The sequence below is a fragment of the Chlorocebus sabaeus genome, chromosome 5, assembly GCF_047675955.1.
Source record: "Chlorocebus sabaeus isolate Y175 chromosome 5, mChlSab1.0.hap1, whole genome shotgun sequence".
Classification (NCBI taxonomy): domain Eukaryota; kingdom Metazoa; phylum Chordata; class Mammalia; order Primates; family Cercopithecidae; genus Chlorocebus; species Chlorocebus sabaeus.
The window spans coordinates 85343019-85357507 of NC_132908.1; the positions used below are offsets into that span (position 1 = coordinate 85343019).

Below are 14489 nucleotides of genomic sequence, written 5' to 3' on the forward strand. Positions count from 1 at the left end.
AGCCGCGCTTCGCGGCCGTCACGGCGCCGCGCTGGCGTCATCAGGGCGCGCCCTCGCGCTGTCGGCACCGCAGTCTGCGACGGGCTCCGGCGTGCCCATGTGTCAGGTGGGCGAGGACTACGGGGAGCCGGCGCCTGGGGAGCCGACCCCGGCGCCGCGGCCTAGGTAAGAGCTGGCGGCCGGACCCGCCAGGCCGCCCCTCGCCTTCCCGCAGCACTCCTGCCCGGAAGGGTCCCGGCTGGGCTTTGCCGTTGCTTCGGGAAGCCCCGCGTGGAGGGCGGGACCTGGCTCCTTGGCACTTGGGGAATGCCTGTCAAGCGGTGAGGAGCACCTAGAAGGGGGCATACTCCACCGGTTCGCACCTCTCATCCTGATAGCCACGGGGGGCGGTTCTGCCGCTGACAGTGCTGTCCTTATTCGGAGAGAACTGGTTCCGTGAAGCTGTCTCCCCTCCCCGTGTCAGCCTTGGGAGGCTGAAAAGCGGTCTTTATGTGCCCCCTGAGCCGGCTTTTCTAGGCTAAACATCCCCTTAGAGCCTTTGTTTTTCTTGAAGTTTGGACAAAACACAAGCGTGGGTTTTTGTGTGTACCGAGGTGCCTTCCTCTGACCCAACTCAGGGTGAGAATCAGGAGCTGTCTCCCCAAAGCCCACTAGGGGTGGGGGAGATGTGATCTGTGTTCCTCTCTTCTCCCCCTCCCATCTCCAAAGCCGTGAGCAGAAGTGTGTGAAGTGCAAGGAAGCCCAACCCGTTGTGGTGATACGAGCCGGAGATGCCTTCTGCAGGTGAGGCCTGGAGGTGGATGAGACCCTGGCAAACGTGGCCTCGCTGAGCAGACAGGATAGCCCCAACTTGTGAGGCTTTATTTCTTCCTTTTAAAAACATTTACTTACTTTATGCCTGCTTCTGATGTGGCCCCCTGTGCCCCTGGTGTTGAAGTGGAGGCGAAAGCGTTGGTTTACTGCTTGGGAAACAATTTCCCATGATCTAGCCACAGGTCCGCTGATGAGGTTTCTGATGGAGCTTATGGGGACGGTTGGAAGTGGGGCCGTGATGTCTAGATTGGAATAAGGTGTAGGAGGAGTGGGCATTTGGGGGCAGCTGGAATACATCTAGGGGCGGATGGTCTGGGTGAAAGTGTTTCATCTGATGCTTGTTTCACCTGTGGTGGGATAGAGGCTTGGAAGACCTCCAGCTTCCCCCCAGGCGCTTGTCATGTCTTTCTTGGCTTGTAGCCATTGTATTGTTCAGTTGTTTCCACTAGACTCAGCTCCCTGAAGGGAGGACCAGGTCTCTCTCCATTTAGCCCTCTTAATTCCCAGTGGTTTTGTGTTTTTTTGTTTGTTTGTTTTTTTGAGATGGAGGCTCGCTCTGTTGCCCCGGCTGGAGTGCAGTGGTGCGATCTCAGCTCACTGCAACCTCTGCCTCCCGGATTCAAGTGATTCTCCTGCCTCAGCCTCCCGAGTAGCTGGGATGACAGATGCCTGCCACCATGCCCGGCTAATTGTTTCTGTATTTTTAGTAGAGACGGGGTTTCACCATATTGGCCAGGCTGGTTTTGAACTCCTGACCTCAAGTGATCCGCCTGCCTCGGCCTCCCACAGTGCTGGGATTACAGGCATGAGCCACCACACCTGGCCAAGGTAGGTACTTCTTTAACCACCCAGGAGCACCTGAAATTGCCAAGCACACCAGGCTGCCGGGAGAATTCACGAGGAGAGGCTGCTGTGGCTGCGTGCGAGGCCCCTGTGGCCAGCAGGGCTCCTGCTGAGGCCAGAGCTTTTGCTCTGCTGTGCTTGCTGGTCCTAAGGAACAGTGGGGAGCCGGCTCCCCAGGGGAAGGCCTTAGGAGTCTAAGTCGAGCTGGGCTCCCCAGGGAACATTCAGATCAGCACGTGGGAGAAACCTTGGCATTCCCTGACCCACAGGGGACAGTGTGGTTTCAGGAGCCCAGACGCAGCATATCCCCGTGGACCCACCATGCTTGAATCCCAGCTGGTGGTGTAGGGCGCACAGGCTCTCCTGGTCCACAGTGAGGAGGTGAAGCCCAGCACCCGTGTCTCCTTGTGCGAGACTCCCCATGCCCAAAGCTCTGTCCTGGGGTCACTTCCCATGTTCCAGCCTTGACACTTGCCAGTTACCTGCAGTCCTTTCCTGGCATCTTGCTGTTAAACACAGACTTGCTTTACTGTCTGTAAAGGAACCACAGGGGGGTCATTCGGCCTCATGTACGTGGTACCCATTCAGTGTGGGGAGGAACTGCTGTGGACACTGAGTGTGTCTGAAAGGAAGGAAGGGACTCGGAGCCCCAGGTGCAGGGCGACTCTTGCAGTGGCATTGTATGCTCTGTACTGGGTGCTGTTCTTCACCCTGCCTGCCAGGATTGCAGGGTGCTTTAAAATGTCGATTCCTAGGCCTCACCCCTAGACATTTTGACTTAATTGGTTTGTGTGTTTCTAATATATAGCCAGGGACAAGAACCTCTGACCTAGTGAGCCAGAGTCAGATGGCTGGAAAGTTTATTATGAACAAAGATTATAGCTGGGCGGCCGGGCGCAGTGGCTCACACCTGTAATCCCAGCACTTTGGGAGGCCGAGGCGGGCGGATCACGAGGTCAGGAGATCGAGACCATCCTGGCTAATACGGTAAAACCCCGTCTCTATTAAATATATAAAAAGTTAGCCGGGCGTGGTGGCGGGCGCCTGTAGTCCCAGCTACTTGGGAGGCTGAGGCAGGAGAATGGCATGAACCCAGGAGGCGGAGCTTGCAGTGAGCCGAGAGGGCACCACTGCACTCCAGCCTGGGCGAAAGAGCAAGACTCCGTCTCAAAAAAAAAAAAAAGGTTACAGCTGGGCACAGTGGCTCACACCTGTAATCTCAGCACTTTGGGAGGCCCAGGCAGGAGGATCACTTAAGGCCAGGAGTTCGAGACCAGTCTGGGCAACATGATGAGACCTTGTCTCTACAAAAAATACAAAAATTAGCCAGGCATGGTGGCATGTACCTGTAACCTGTAGTCCTATCTACCTGGGTGGCCAAGGCAGAAGGATCACATGAATACAGGAGTTTGAGGTTGCAAGTGAGCTATGATTGTGCCACTACACTCCAGCCTGGGTGACAGATCAAGACCCTCTTTTTTTTTTTTTTTTTTTTTTTGAGATGGAGTCTCGCTCTTTCGCCCAGGCTGGAGTGCAGTGGTGCGATCTCGGCTCACTGCAAGCTCCGCCTCCTGGGTTCATGCCATTCTCCTGCCTCAGCCTCCCAAGTAGCTGGGACTACAGGCACCCACCACCACGCCCAGCTAATTTTTTGTGTTTTTAGTAGAGATGGGGTTTCACCGTGTTAGCCAGGATGGTCTTGATCTCTTGACCTTGCGATCCACCCGCCTCGGCCTCCCAAAGTCTGGGATTACAGGTGTGAGCCACCACGCCTGGCCAAGACCCTGTCTCTTAAAAATGCAGTTCGCGGGCCTGGAAGTTCTGATTCTGTGGGATTAGGGGAGAAGCCCAGGCCACTCTGTGAGTGAGCCTCTCAGCCATTCCTGGCCCAGTTGAGCCCAGCACACTCAAGATGCCAGCTCTGGGGCCCCAGGATACAGAGCCCTCGCTGTGGCCCGCTCCATTTCTGCAGTTCACCCCAAAGAGCTGGTGGCTTTATGTGGTGGGTCTTTTCTATGGGGTCTGGGTTGGCCTTGCCCTGTGAATGCCTAAGTCCGTCCACTCTACCAGCTGGGCCACTCTGAGCACCGGTAGGGAGGGGATGCCTGGGCTCTGGCCCCTCATTGGTTGGAGGCAGGCTCCGTGGCTGTGCAGTTTGTACCTGGTGGGGTTGTGGGAGGGACCAGTGAACCTTATGTTCACCACCAGAGGGGCCCCAGCCCCGCCCCTTTCACCAGTCTCGGGGCAGGCCCTGGATGCAAAGATGCTGCTTTGGAAGATGGAAATCGGTAAAGGACATCGTCACCTGGCAGCGCCTCAGGACGCCGCCCACCGTACAGGGAGCACGCGGCTCCCTCATCTCAGATCTGTGTTTCAGGGACTGTTTCAAGGCCTTCTACGTCCACAAGTTCAGAGCCATGCTGGGCAAGAACCGGCTCATCTTTCCAGGCGAGAAGGTAGCGTCTGGGCCCCGGGGGTCTGACTGAGCAGCCTGGCCCCTCGAGGTCCCCACTTGTCCCTCCCACAGGCAGCCTGGCCTGCTGCAGCCCGCTAGCTCCTCCCTGGCCTTTGAGGGCAGACTCAATGTCCTGGATGTCTATGAGGTGGAGTGTCTGCCCGTGTTGGGGGTGCGGTGCCCTGAGTGATGTTTTTTCTCCCCCAGGTCCTCTTGGCGTGGTCTGGGGGGCCTTCATCCAGCTCCATGGTCTGGCAGGTCCTTGAGGTGCGTGTTCACCACCCCCTGGGCCCGGGCTGCTGGGCTGAGCTTCGGGCTGGGGCCCTCCCTTCTCAGCCTGCTGAGGGGCTCTTGGTTGGGGCTAGAGAGCAGCCTACCCTGTGGCCTGGACACCTGGAAGGTTCTCAGATGTGTTTACAGCAGGTGCACAAATCAGAAGCTGTGTCCAGAGTGCGTGTGTGCAGCCCACTTGACTTCTATCCGTTTGCTCAAACGGCATAGAAATGCAGTCAGTGGAAAGCAGCATCTTGGCTCAGCCTCGTGTGACCGGAGGGGAGATCAGGAAGGGCGGGGGGGGGTTGCCAGGAGAAGCAAAGGGAGCAGCATTTGAGGTGGAGGGGACGGCACGTGCAGGGAGGCAGAGGTGGGCTCGGGCTGCACACGGTTCAGCTGGGGGTGGTGGGGCTGTGTGCGTGGCGTGTCAAGGGGCAGCTCAGGAAGTCCGAGGCAGGTCGGGCTTCTCATGAGGGCACAGGAGTGGGTTGTGCTTGGTTTCTCTGCACTCCCAGTGAGAGGTGCAGACCGGAGGAGGCTGCTTCTGTGGGGCAGGTGGCTGAGAGGGGAGCGGTTGGCTCTGCGGGGTGAGAGGTGGGTGTTGGTCTGAGGATGGGCTCACTGCACGGCGCTGCTGAAACCAGTTTTCTGTTTTCTGAGGTCCGCTGAACCTGCCAGGAGGGTGTTGTAAGGGAACTGGCCCAGCCCTCTGTGTAACAGTGCTGCTGCCCTTCCTGTGCCCAGCGGCGCCCCTGCCTCTCACAGGCTGTTGCTTTCTGCTCGTGAGAGCGAGTGCTTCCTTAGTGGTCAGAAGTGTGTGGGATGGTGACACAGTGGCCCTGTAACCCCAGCCCCCTCTCCTGGGGTGGTGTTGGGACATCCAGGACCAGCTGGTGGGGGGCGTGTTTTACCAGGGGGGTGAAGACCCCCAGGCTACTCTTTAAAACAAGTTGGGGGTACAGCCTTTGCCTATTAGACCTGCCTGGCACCCGAGTCTGAATGGCTTACGTCCACTAAACGCAATGGCAGGGGAAGGCCACTTCACCTTCCAGAACGGCGTTAAATCCAGATGAAGAATGTTCTGAGCTGGAAAGGTGTTCTGTGGCTTATGGCTGGGGGCTGAGTCCCTGCCGCTTCTCCCTCCAGGGCCTGAGCCAAGATTGTGCCAAAAGACTGCGCTTTGTGCCGGGGGTCATCTTTGTTGACGGTATGTGGGGCCATTGCTCCTGCTAATCCCTGGCCGCTTGGGGTACGCCTTGCGGACGCTGCCTCTGGTAGGACGTGTTGAGCTGCTGGTGCGGCCCCTGCACTGAGGCCCTGGTGGGTAAATTTCCCTGAAGGAGGCAGTAGATGTGTCCATCGTTAGGTGACATCACTGTTCCTGGAGTCTGAGAACATCTTTAGAAAGTTGGGGGTGGGAGCAGGAGCAGCGGTGGCCCAGCCCCATCGTGGAGTCTGGGGACAGAGAAGGGGAGTTAAGTGCTGGTGGTGAGGGGGGTCCAGGGGCCGACTCCCAACTGTTGCTCCTGCAGAACAAGCTCCTGGGTGTTCCCGGTAGCGCTGAGGTCAGCCACAAGGGAGAACCCCCTGCCCAAAGGAAAATGGCCGACACCCCACAGCTCTGCCAGGAAGCGCTGCCCTGCAGAGCAAGGCCTTTAGGGGTTTCCCCAGGTGGAGGTGGCCCCGTGCCCTGCCCTGCCTGGCTCTGTGAGCCCTGACTCTTTCTGCCTGGGTTTTTCAGAGGGAGCAGCCTTTGGCAAGAGTCTAGAGGAGAGATCAAAGACCCTGGCCGAAGTGAAGCCCATTCTGCAAGCAACTGGGTTACCATGGCATGTGGTGGCCTTAGAGGAGGTGGGGGGGCTGTCCCTGGAAAGGGGTCCTGGAGGGGACCTCTGGGGGGCACCTGCCCGTGTCCCGGGCCTCCCTGCCCTCTGCCTTGTCCCAGAAGGTGGGGCTGTCGGTGGGGGGTGGGGGCACCTGCCCGTGTCCTAGCCTCATTGCCCTCTCCCACATCCTGGAAGGTGGGGCTGTCTGTGGGGGGCACCTGCCCATGTCCCCAGCCTCACTGCCGTCTCCCGCATCCTGGAAGGTGTTCAGTCTGCCCCCGTCGGTGCTTCGGTGCTCTGCCCAGGAGCCGGCAGGATCCGAGGGAGCCTACAAGGCGGCTGTCGACAGCTTCCTCCAGCAGCAGCATGTGCTGGGGGCCGGGGGTGGTCCTGGCCCGACTCAAGGGAAGGAACAGCCACCCCAGCCCCGACTGGACCCCCCGAGCCTAGCAAGCCCTCCTGCCGCTGCCCAGACCGAGGCTCTTTCCCAGCTGTTCTGCTCGGTGAGGACACTGACGGCCAAGGAGGAGCTTCTGCAGACACTGCGGTGAGGCCCTGAGAGCCCCCCTTCCCTGGGCCCTGAGCCCCCAGGTCCCTGAGAGTCCCCCTTCCCTGGGCCCTGAGCCCCCAGGTCCCTGAGAGTCCCCCTTCCCTGGGTCCTGGCCCCCCAGACCCCTGAGAGTCCCCCTTCCCTGGGTCCTGGCCCCCCAGACCCCTAAGAGTCTCCTTTCCCTGGGTCCTGGCCCCCCAGGTCCCTGAGAGTCCCCCTTCCCTGGGTCCTGGCCCCACAGACCCCTGAGAGTCCCCTTCCCTGGGCCCTATACCCCCCAGGCCCCTAAAAGTACCTCTTCCCCGCGTCCTGACCCCCCCCAGATCCCTGAGAGCCCCCCTTCTCTGGGTCCTGGCTCCCCAGACCCCTGAGAGTCCCCCTTCCCTGGGCCCTATACGCCCCCCCAGGCCCCTAAGAGCACCCCTTCCCTGGGTCTTGACCCCCCCAGACCCCTGAGAGTCCCCCTTCCCCAGATCTTGGCTCCCCAGGCCCCTGAGATGCTCTGTGCTTTAGGACCCACCTGATCCTGCACATGGCCCGAGCCCACGGCTACTCTAAGGTCATGACTGGGGACAGCTGCACACGCTTGGCCATCAAGCTCATGACCAACCTGGCGCTGGGTCGAGGGGCCTTCCTGGCCTGGGACACGGTAGGCAGGGACCTGGGTGTTCAGGAGGCCCATCCCCACCTTCACCCCTTCGACCACCTTCACTGGAGAGCAGCCTCTCGTGTATCAGTCCTGCGGCCTCGCAGATGGTTGTGGGATGGAGGTCTGTGACCTCCCCCAGCTGGCAGGGGAGGAGGGGCGAGCACATTCGGGCCTTGACCTCGACCACACAGCCCCCGCCTCCCCCAGGGCTTCTCGGATGAGCGGCACGGGGATGTGGTGGTGGTGCGGCCCATGCGGGACCACACCCTGAAGGAGGTCGCTTTCTACAACCGCCTGTTCTCCGTCCCTTCTGTTTTCACACCAGCCGTGGACACCAAGGTGGGCCATGTGGACGGAGCAGCCTCTCTCACCACTGACACCAGGGTGGGCCTTGTGGGCTGGGCAGCCTCTCACAGGCTCAGGTCACCAGCACACCTTCAGTGACTCCTGCTGTATTCCCCCAGCAGTGCCACATCCTCTCACCCGCCCTGTGCCCTGAGGGCGTGGGGTTGACAGGAGGACCCCACAGTGGGTACACTGCTGAAGCCGGTTCTCTGGCTGCCTTGAGCCGTCGCAGCAAAGCCAGATCCATGTGGGCCAGCAGTGTGGAACCCACGGCACCTGCCCTGGGGACTCTGCCCCAGCCTGGGGCTGGCCTCTGGGCTTTCCCATAGCCCCCAATCTGATTGTCTCTAGGCGCCTGAAAAGGCCAGCATCCACCGGCTGATGGAGGCCTTCATCCTCAGGCTGCAGACCCAGTTCCCCTCCACTGTCAGCACTGTGTACAGGTGTGTGTGGGGGTGTGCGGGTGCTGAGCTCACGGCTCGTGCTCAGGCCAGGGCTTAGGGTGGAGCCGCAGCCCGTGCAATTCACCTGCTCCTCCCACACCCTGGCCACAGGACAAGTGAGAAGCTAGTGAAGGCCCCCAGGGACGGCCCTGCTGCCGGCGACTCCAGCCCCTGCTGCCTCCTCTGCATGTGTGCCCTGGATGTCGATGCGGCTGGTGTGTGTGTCTTGCTCTTGGGGTGATGGGGAGGAGCTAGGGAGTGGGCGGGGGGCTCCGCAGCCCCAGGCTCCCTCAGCCCCTTTCTGCTTTGCAGACAGTATCTTGCTCTTGGGGTGATGGGGGAGGAGCTAGGGAGTGGGCGGGGGGCTCCGCAGCCCCAGGCTCCCTCAGCCCCTTTCTGCTTTGCAGACAGTATCTTGCTCTTGGGGTGATGGGGGAGGAGCTAGGGAGTGGGCGGGGGGCTCCGCAGCCCCAGGCTCCCTCAGCCCCTTTCTGCTTTGCAGACAGTGCCACAGCCTTTGGGGCTCAGACCTCCTCACGCCTCTCCCAGATGCAGCCGCCCACCCCCCTGACAGAGACCCGGACACCCCTGGGCTCCTGCTGTTCTCCAGGGGTGGGCCGGGTCCAGGGCTGTGGCCAGGGGGCCTGCAGGAGGTGAGTCCCTGTCCCTGCCACCCATGGCCAGCTGCATGGGGGGAGGGGGACCTGCCCTTACCCCACAGTGCACAGCACTGAGGTGCCAAGGTGGGCACACAGCCAGCTCTGCTCCCGCAGGGAGGACCCCCAAGCCTGCATCGAGGAGCAGCTGTGCTACAGCTGCCGCGTGAACATGAAGGACTTGGTGAGTGCGTGCCCACCCGCCCCGGGCCAGGCTTGGGGACGTGGGAAGGCCGTCCCCTCGGGGGTGGCTTGAAGGGGTGCTGGCAGGTTTCGTGGCCCCTTGACACCGGCCTCTGTTGCAGCCCTCACTGGACCCCCTGCCGCCGTACATCCTGGCCGAGGCCCAGCTCCGCACACAGAGGTACTGGGGCCCCCACTGCTGTGGCGTGTGGGGCAGGGGCCTCAGGGCTGGTGCCCACTGCAGCTTTCTCTCTAGGGCCTGGGTCTTGCAGGAGATCCGGGACTGTCTGATTGAGGACAGTGACGATGAGGCAGGCCAGAGCTGAGCCTGAGGAGGTGCTTGACGAGACAGCAGGTGGTGGCCACCTGGTGCAGGGCCCACCACACTGGAGCTGGAAGGCAAGGACGGGGGACTGGCCTCCGATTATCCATTTGTATAAATAAAACATTTTTAATTAAAAAACTCTACAGTACACGTAGCGGGTGGCAGCACCACCCCGGCCATGGGGATGCAGTGTCCTCCTCTGACAGCAGCATCAGGGCTCAGGCAGGCCGGGAGGATGCATCACAGCTGGCGGCCTTGGATGGGGCAGTGGCTCCCCCGGCCTGAGGAGTGCCTCCCCCTGTGGCCACGCTGCCCAGCAGGCCGGCTCCTTCCCTCTCAGGCGCCAGCAGCAGCTCCTACTCCTTCTCACGAGTCCACTTGATCATGGTCTCTGGTGAGCGGTAGAGGAAGATGAGCTTGGCGTACAACTCCTCCTCCAGCTCCAGCTCACGAGTCTCCCGCACCAGGAAGATGTCCTGGCAGAGCTTGAGGATGCGGTCCACGCACGGCAGCTCCTCGAACATAATGGAGTGCGAGATCTCGCTGAAGAATCCACGCACGAACTTGCCGATGACCAGCACGATGGAGACATACAGCCCCATGATCCTGCGGGGGAAGCTGGTGAGTCCTGGGGCCGCCTGGAGCCCCCTGAGCTGCGGGGTGCCCCCCAGCCACTCACCCGTAGCCAGCCAGGAAGCCGAGGCTCGGTGGGCTGACTTTGTCGCTGAAGATGACCATGGGCAGTAGGTTGCAGTCGGTCCGGCACTCCTGCAGCTCGATGACCCACCATTCAAGGAAGCCGGTGGCCCCCGCACCCTGCTCCCTCCGCAGCTGGATGCGCACGCCGAGGTAGTCGGCCTCCTCGTCTGGGGCGGAGCGAGGAGACGGTTGGGGCCGCAGCCACCCCTCTCTGGCCTCCCCCAGCCCCGGCGCCCGTCACCCCTTTCTGGCCTCCCCCAGCCCCTGCTCCCGCACTCACTGGGCTGCAGCTGCTTCACAGGGTTGGCTTCGGGCCCGTTGGGGGCACGGATATACTTGGGGAAGAGATTTGGGATGACCCTGCAGGGAGGTGCTGGCAGGTCAGGCCTGGCCCAGCCAACCTGGCCCAGCTCTCCTGCCCACCGCCCGGACCCTGCACTCACACAGACTGGTCCGAGGTGCCCTCGAGCAGGCTGGCCAGCTGCCGCCGTGCGGTGCTGTTGGGGGCCAGGGCCAGCATGTGCTTCTCGTTGGCGTACTCCACGGTGCCTCCCTTGGCCAGGTCCCTGGGGGTGGGAACACAGCGTGACCCACTGTGGGAAGCCACTCACCCAGGTCCTGCCTCAAGTCCAGGACGCACCTCTGGAAGTTCCAGGTGAAACGCAGGGTGATGTCAGCCGTGCCGTTGTAGAGCTCTCGCTTCATCTGGGCGCGGCTGGGTGGGCTGATGCGCCACAGCGCCCCGGAGCTGCCCTCAATCTGCGCCGTGACAATGTCCTCAGGGCTGTACTGGCTGATGAACTGCATGGCCAGCTGGGTACAGGTGACACCCTCAGTGACTGCAGCCACCTCCCCCACCCCCAACCAGGCTGTTACAGGGCAGAGGCCACTTACTGGGTGAGGGTCAAACTGCCGGGACAGCTCCTCGTAGGCCTGGGCCGTGAAGGGGATGATGGACGGCTGCTGGGCGCTCATGGTGAACAGTGGCTGGGGCAGGTACAGGGACACGGGGCCATGAAGATGAGTGTGGAGGAGCCGCTGGGGGTGGCACACGCCGCCCTGGCCAGAACCCTCAGGGGATGGGAATGGACAGGTGGGCCCACACATGCTCACCTCATAGCCGCCCAGCTTGAGGGTGACGGTGACATCGACGGGCTGGTTGACGACCCCGACCACGGAACGCACCAGTGACATGAAAAGCAGTGGGAACCAGATGATGGCGATGAGGAAGAGGATGATGAGGCCACCCATGCCGTACTTGACGATCTTCTTCTTCTTCTGCCCTTTGGGCTGTGGATATTTCTGGAGGGGAACGACACAGGTCATACGCTCAGCTCTGCCCTTCCTGCAGGTCACATGACCGCATTCTCCAGCTCACCCAGCAGCCCACAAAAGCCCCAGCCTGACCTCGGCATGGCACAGCTGTAGTAATGGCAGGCAGACGCAGGCCAGTGGAGTAGAACTAAGGGTCCAGTTGGAACCCAGGGGCCACTGATCTTAGACAAAGGAGCTGTGACCGTTCAGTGGGAATGGACAACCTTTTCACCACAGTGCAGGCACCGCCCCAGGCAGGAGAATGAAACACAACTCCTGCCTCATACCACGTGCCAAAATTTACCTCAAAGTGGATCAAAGAGCTAAACTTAGAGCTAAAACTATAGAACTTTTAGAAGAAAACAGGCAAATCTTCATGAACCTGGATTTGACAAAGGAAACAAAGTAAACCAGATACTACCAAAATAAATACTCTGTGCTTCTAAAGATGCCATCAAGAAAATTTAAGAGACAGTCCCTAAAATTGGAGAAAGTTTCTGTAAATTATATCTGATAAGGGTCTAGCAACCAGAGAATATCAAGAATTCTTCCAGCTCAGTCATTTCTAGCCAATGTATCTACAGAAAAAACTAATAAAAACGCAGCTGCTGGGCGCAGCGGCTCACACCCGTCATCCCAACACTCTGAGGTCAGGAGTTTGAGACCAACCTGGGTGCAGCGGCTCATGCCTGCCATCCCAGCAGTTTGAGGTCAGGAGTTCAAGACCAACCTGGCCAAAAATACAAAAACTAGCCAGGTGTCGTGCACATCCGTAGTCCCAGCTACTTGGGAGGCTGAGGTGGGAGAATCGCTTGAACTTGGGAGGCAGAGGCTGCAGTGAGCCAAGATCATGCCACTGCACTTCAGCTTGGGCAACAGAGTGAGATCCTGTCTCAAAAGCCCTGGAGAAAGGATTTGAATAGACATTTCCCCAGAAAAGATACACAAATGGCCCAGCACATGAAAAGAAACTCAGGTCAACAGGGAACTGAAAAAAGCCCACAGCAAGCCACCTGTTCAGCAGGAATGGCCAGAACAAAGAAGACATAGTAACAGGTTGTTGAGAATGTGGAGAAACTGGAACCTCCTGTTGCTGGTGGGCACCTAAGATGGTGGAGCCACTGTGGAAAACCAGTGGCTCCTCACAATGGAAACCACCACCAGCCCTTCCAGCCCTGGCGTGCAGCCACAGAACCAGGGGCATGGGCACACACGTGTACCCTGGCGTGCCTGGCAGCATCATAGGCAACAGCCCATCAGTCCACACATTGTGGTCCATCCATGCCACAGAATATCATTTGCCCATAAAAAGGAAGGCCATACTGCCACGTGGGTGGACCTCGAAGACACCATGCTGAGTGAGGAAAGCCAGTCACAAAAGGACAAATGCTGTTTGAGCTCGTTTTCATGAAATACCCACTGCAGGCAAATCCATAGAACCAGGACCTAGACAAGGGGTTACTGGGGCCAGGGGAGCGGGAAACGGAGTGACAGCCAGTGGGCACTGGGTTTTTTCTTGTTACTTTTTTAGAGAGGGTCTCACTCTGTTGCCCAAGCTGGAGTGCAGTGGTGTGATCAGGCTTAATGCAGCCTTGGCCTCCTGGCCTCAAGCCATCCTCCCACCTCAGCCTCCAGAGTAGCTGGGAGCACAAGTGTGCACGGTCACACCCAGCTAATGTTTATTTTTTTGTAGAAGAGATCTCGCTGCGTTGCCCAGGCTGGTCTTAAACTCCTGGCCTCAACTGATCCTGTCCCTCCTTTGGCCTCCTAAAGCGCTATGACCATAGGCCTGAGCTGCCATTGCCGGCTAATTTATTTTTACATTTGCTGAGGTGGGGTCCCACTGTGTGGCCCAGGCAGATCTTGAACTCCTGGCCTCCTCGATCTCTTAAAGTGTTGGGATGACAGGTGTGAGCCACTGTGCCCGGCCCAGGGTTTCTTTCTGAAGTGGTGAAAATGCTCTAAAATTGATGATAGTGGCAGATGCTTAACTGTGAATCTTCTAAAACCCCCTGCGTTGTACTATTTAAATGGGTGAGTGGTCTGATGCATGAATTATCTCTCAACAAAGCCGTTAAACAAGAACACAGGGAACAGTGTCCGTCTGGTCCTCCCTGCACCAGGCCCTGCTCTGCTGCCAGCCTGCCTGGAACAGGACCAAGTCCGCTACCCACTTCTGCCCCTGGCACTCGCAGCTGCCAAGATCACTGGCCTCGTGATCAGCCAATGGGTGGGCTCACCTCATGTCCCCATGGGCTGCAAGCCCTGGGAGGGCCACCAGCACCACGGGTTCTCATAACAGCAGTGCCTCTGTCTTAGGGAGAGGGCACATCCCTTGTCCAGGCCCCCGCCCCGGGCCCAGGCACCTTTTCTGTCTCTCGGCTGCATTTGATGATGAAGATGTTGGCATAGATGTCCTCCACGCACATCCAGCTGGACAGGGACAGCGTGGTGTCCGTCCACACCCAGTCCATCACTGCCCGCAGCTCCACCAGAAACGGCACCAGCCGGAACCTGCCCACAGCCAGGGTTCCCATCAGGTGGGCTCCCTCCTGCCTGGGCTGTGACCCCCACCCCAGCGGACCTGCACTCACGCTCACCCCTGGAAAAGGAAGAGGTTGAGGTGATTGTACTTCTTGGTGAGGAAGTTGCCAAGGATGCGGGTGGGGTAGCCACAGCGGATCTGGTAGGCGGACAGGGCGAAGTAGATGCATTTCACAAAGTACCACAGCTGGGCCACCACGTTCTGGCTGAACATCCTGGGGTGGGATGGCCAGGTCAAGGACCCAATCAGAAACGGAGCCCTGCAGGGCCCCGCCCCCGGAGACCGAGCACCCCCGCGTGTGGGCCCACCTCTCAGTGACGGCAGGCAGGATGAAGAACATCCATAGGTGGATGGCCAGCACCAGCGCCACCTGGAAGGCCAGCTTGCCCAGCACAGTCTTGCGCAGGTAGAGGGCGCGGTCGACCACCATGGTACTGAACTGGATCAGCAGCATGACCAGGAAGGCCTCGGGTACCTGGTCGTCTGATAGGGAGGACGTGATGTCCGTGGCCGCTGAGTGTTTCTGTGGCCGGGAGAGCACAGGTCAGGGGGAGCCAGGCCCTGGGGATG

The 14489-nt window shown here is 59.8% G+C and overlaps 2 protein-coding genes across 7 annotated transcripts in view; one reads left to right on the plus strand and one right to left on the minus strand.

Moving 5' to 3' along the window:
* Positions 1-31: 31 nt before the first annotated feature.
* On the plus strand, positions 32-14443 carry CTU2 (cytosolic thiouridylase subunit 2). 4 transcript variants are annotated; one of them, XM_007994348.3, is made up of 15 exons: positions 32-165; positions 709-783; positions 4034-4112; positions 4319-4378; positions 5531-5591; positions 6126-6235; positions 6474-6757; positions 7274-7409; positions 7617-7748; positions 8106-8197; positions 8309-8412; positions 8700-8850; positions 8971-9037; positions 9159-9217; positions 9293-14443. In XM_007994348.3, the coding sequence occupies exons 1-15, from the start codon at positions 98-100 to the stop codon at positions 9360-9362; spliced, it is 1548 nt and encodes a 515-aa protein (XP_007992539.2). In that variant the 5' UTR covers positions 32-97; the 3' UTR covers positions 9363-14443. The 4 variants fall into 4 exon arrangements, with proteins under 4 accessions (XP_007992539.2, XP_007992540.2, XP_037864078.2 ...); XM_007994349.3 differs by having other exon boundaries at positions 9309-14443; XM_038008150.2 differs by lacking the exon at positions 32-165 and adding an exon at positions 1521-1641 and having other exon boundaries at positions 707-783.
* Positions 9461-14489, minus strand: part of PIEZO1 (piezo type mechanosensitive ion channel component 1 (Er blood group)) — a 67153-nt gene continuing 62124 nt past the window's right edge. For all 3 annotated transcript variants that reach the window (XM_007994343.3, XM_073015646.1, XM_073015645.1), the window contains 10 exons: positions 14228-14442; positions 13975-14133; positions 13741-13888; positions 11174-11362; positions 10955-11047; positions 10701-10873; positions 10504-10626; positions 10341-10420; positions 10041-10227; positions 9461-9967 (listed from right to left, as the gene is read on the minus strand). In XM_007994343.3, the coding sequence (XP_007992534.3) occupies positions 9718-9967; positions 10041-10227; positions 10341-10420; positions 10504-10626; positions 10701-10873; positions 10955-11047; positions 11174-11362; positions 13741-13888; positions 13975-14133; positions 14228-14442 (1617 nt within the window). In that variant the 3' untranslated portion in view covers positions 9461-9717. The remainder of the gene's footprint in view (positions 9968-10040; positions 10228-10340; positions 10421-10503; positions 10627-10700; positions 10874-10954; positions 11048-11173; positions 11363-13740; positions 13889-13974; positions 14134-14227; positions 14443-14489) is intronic.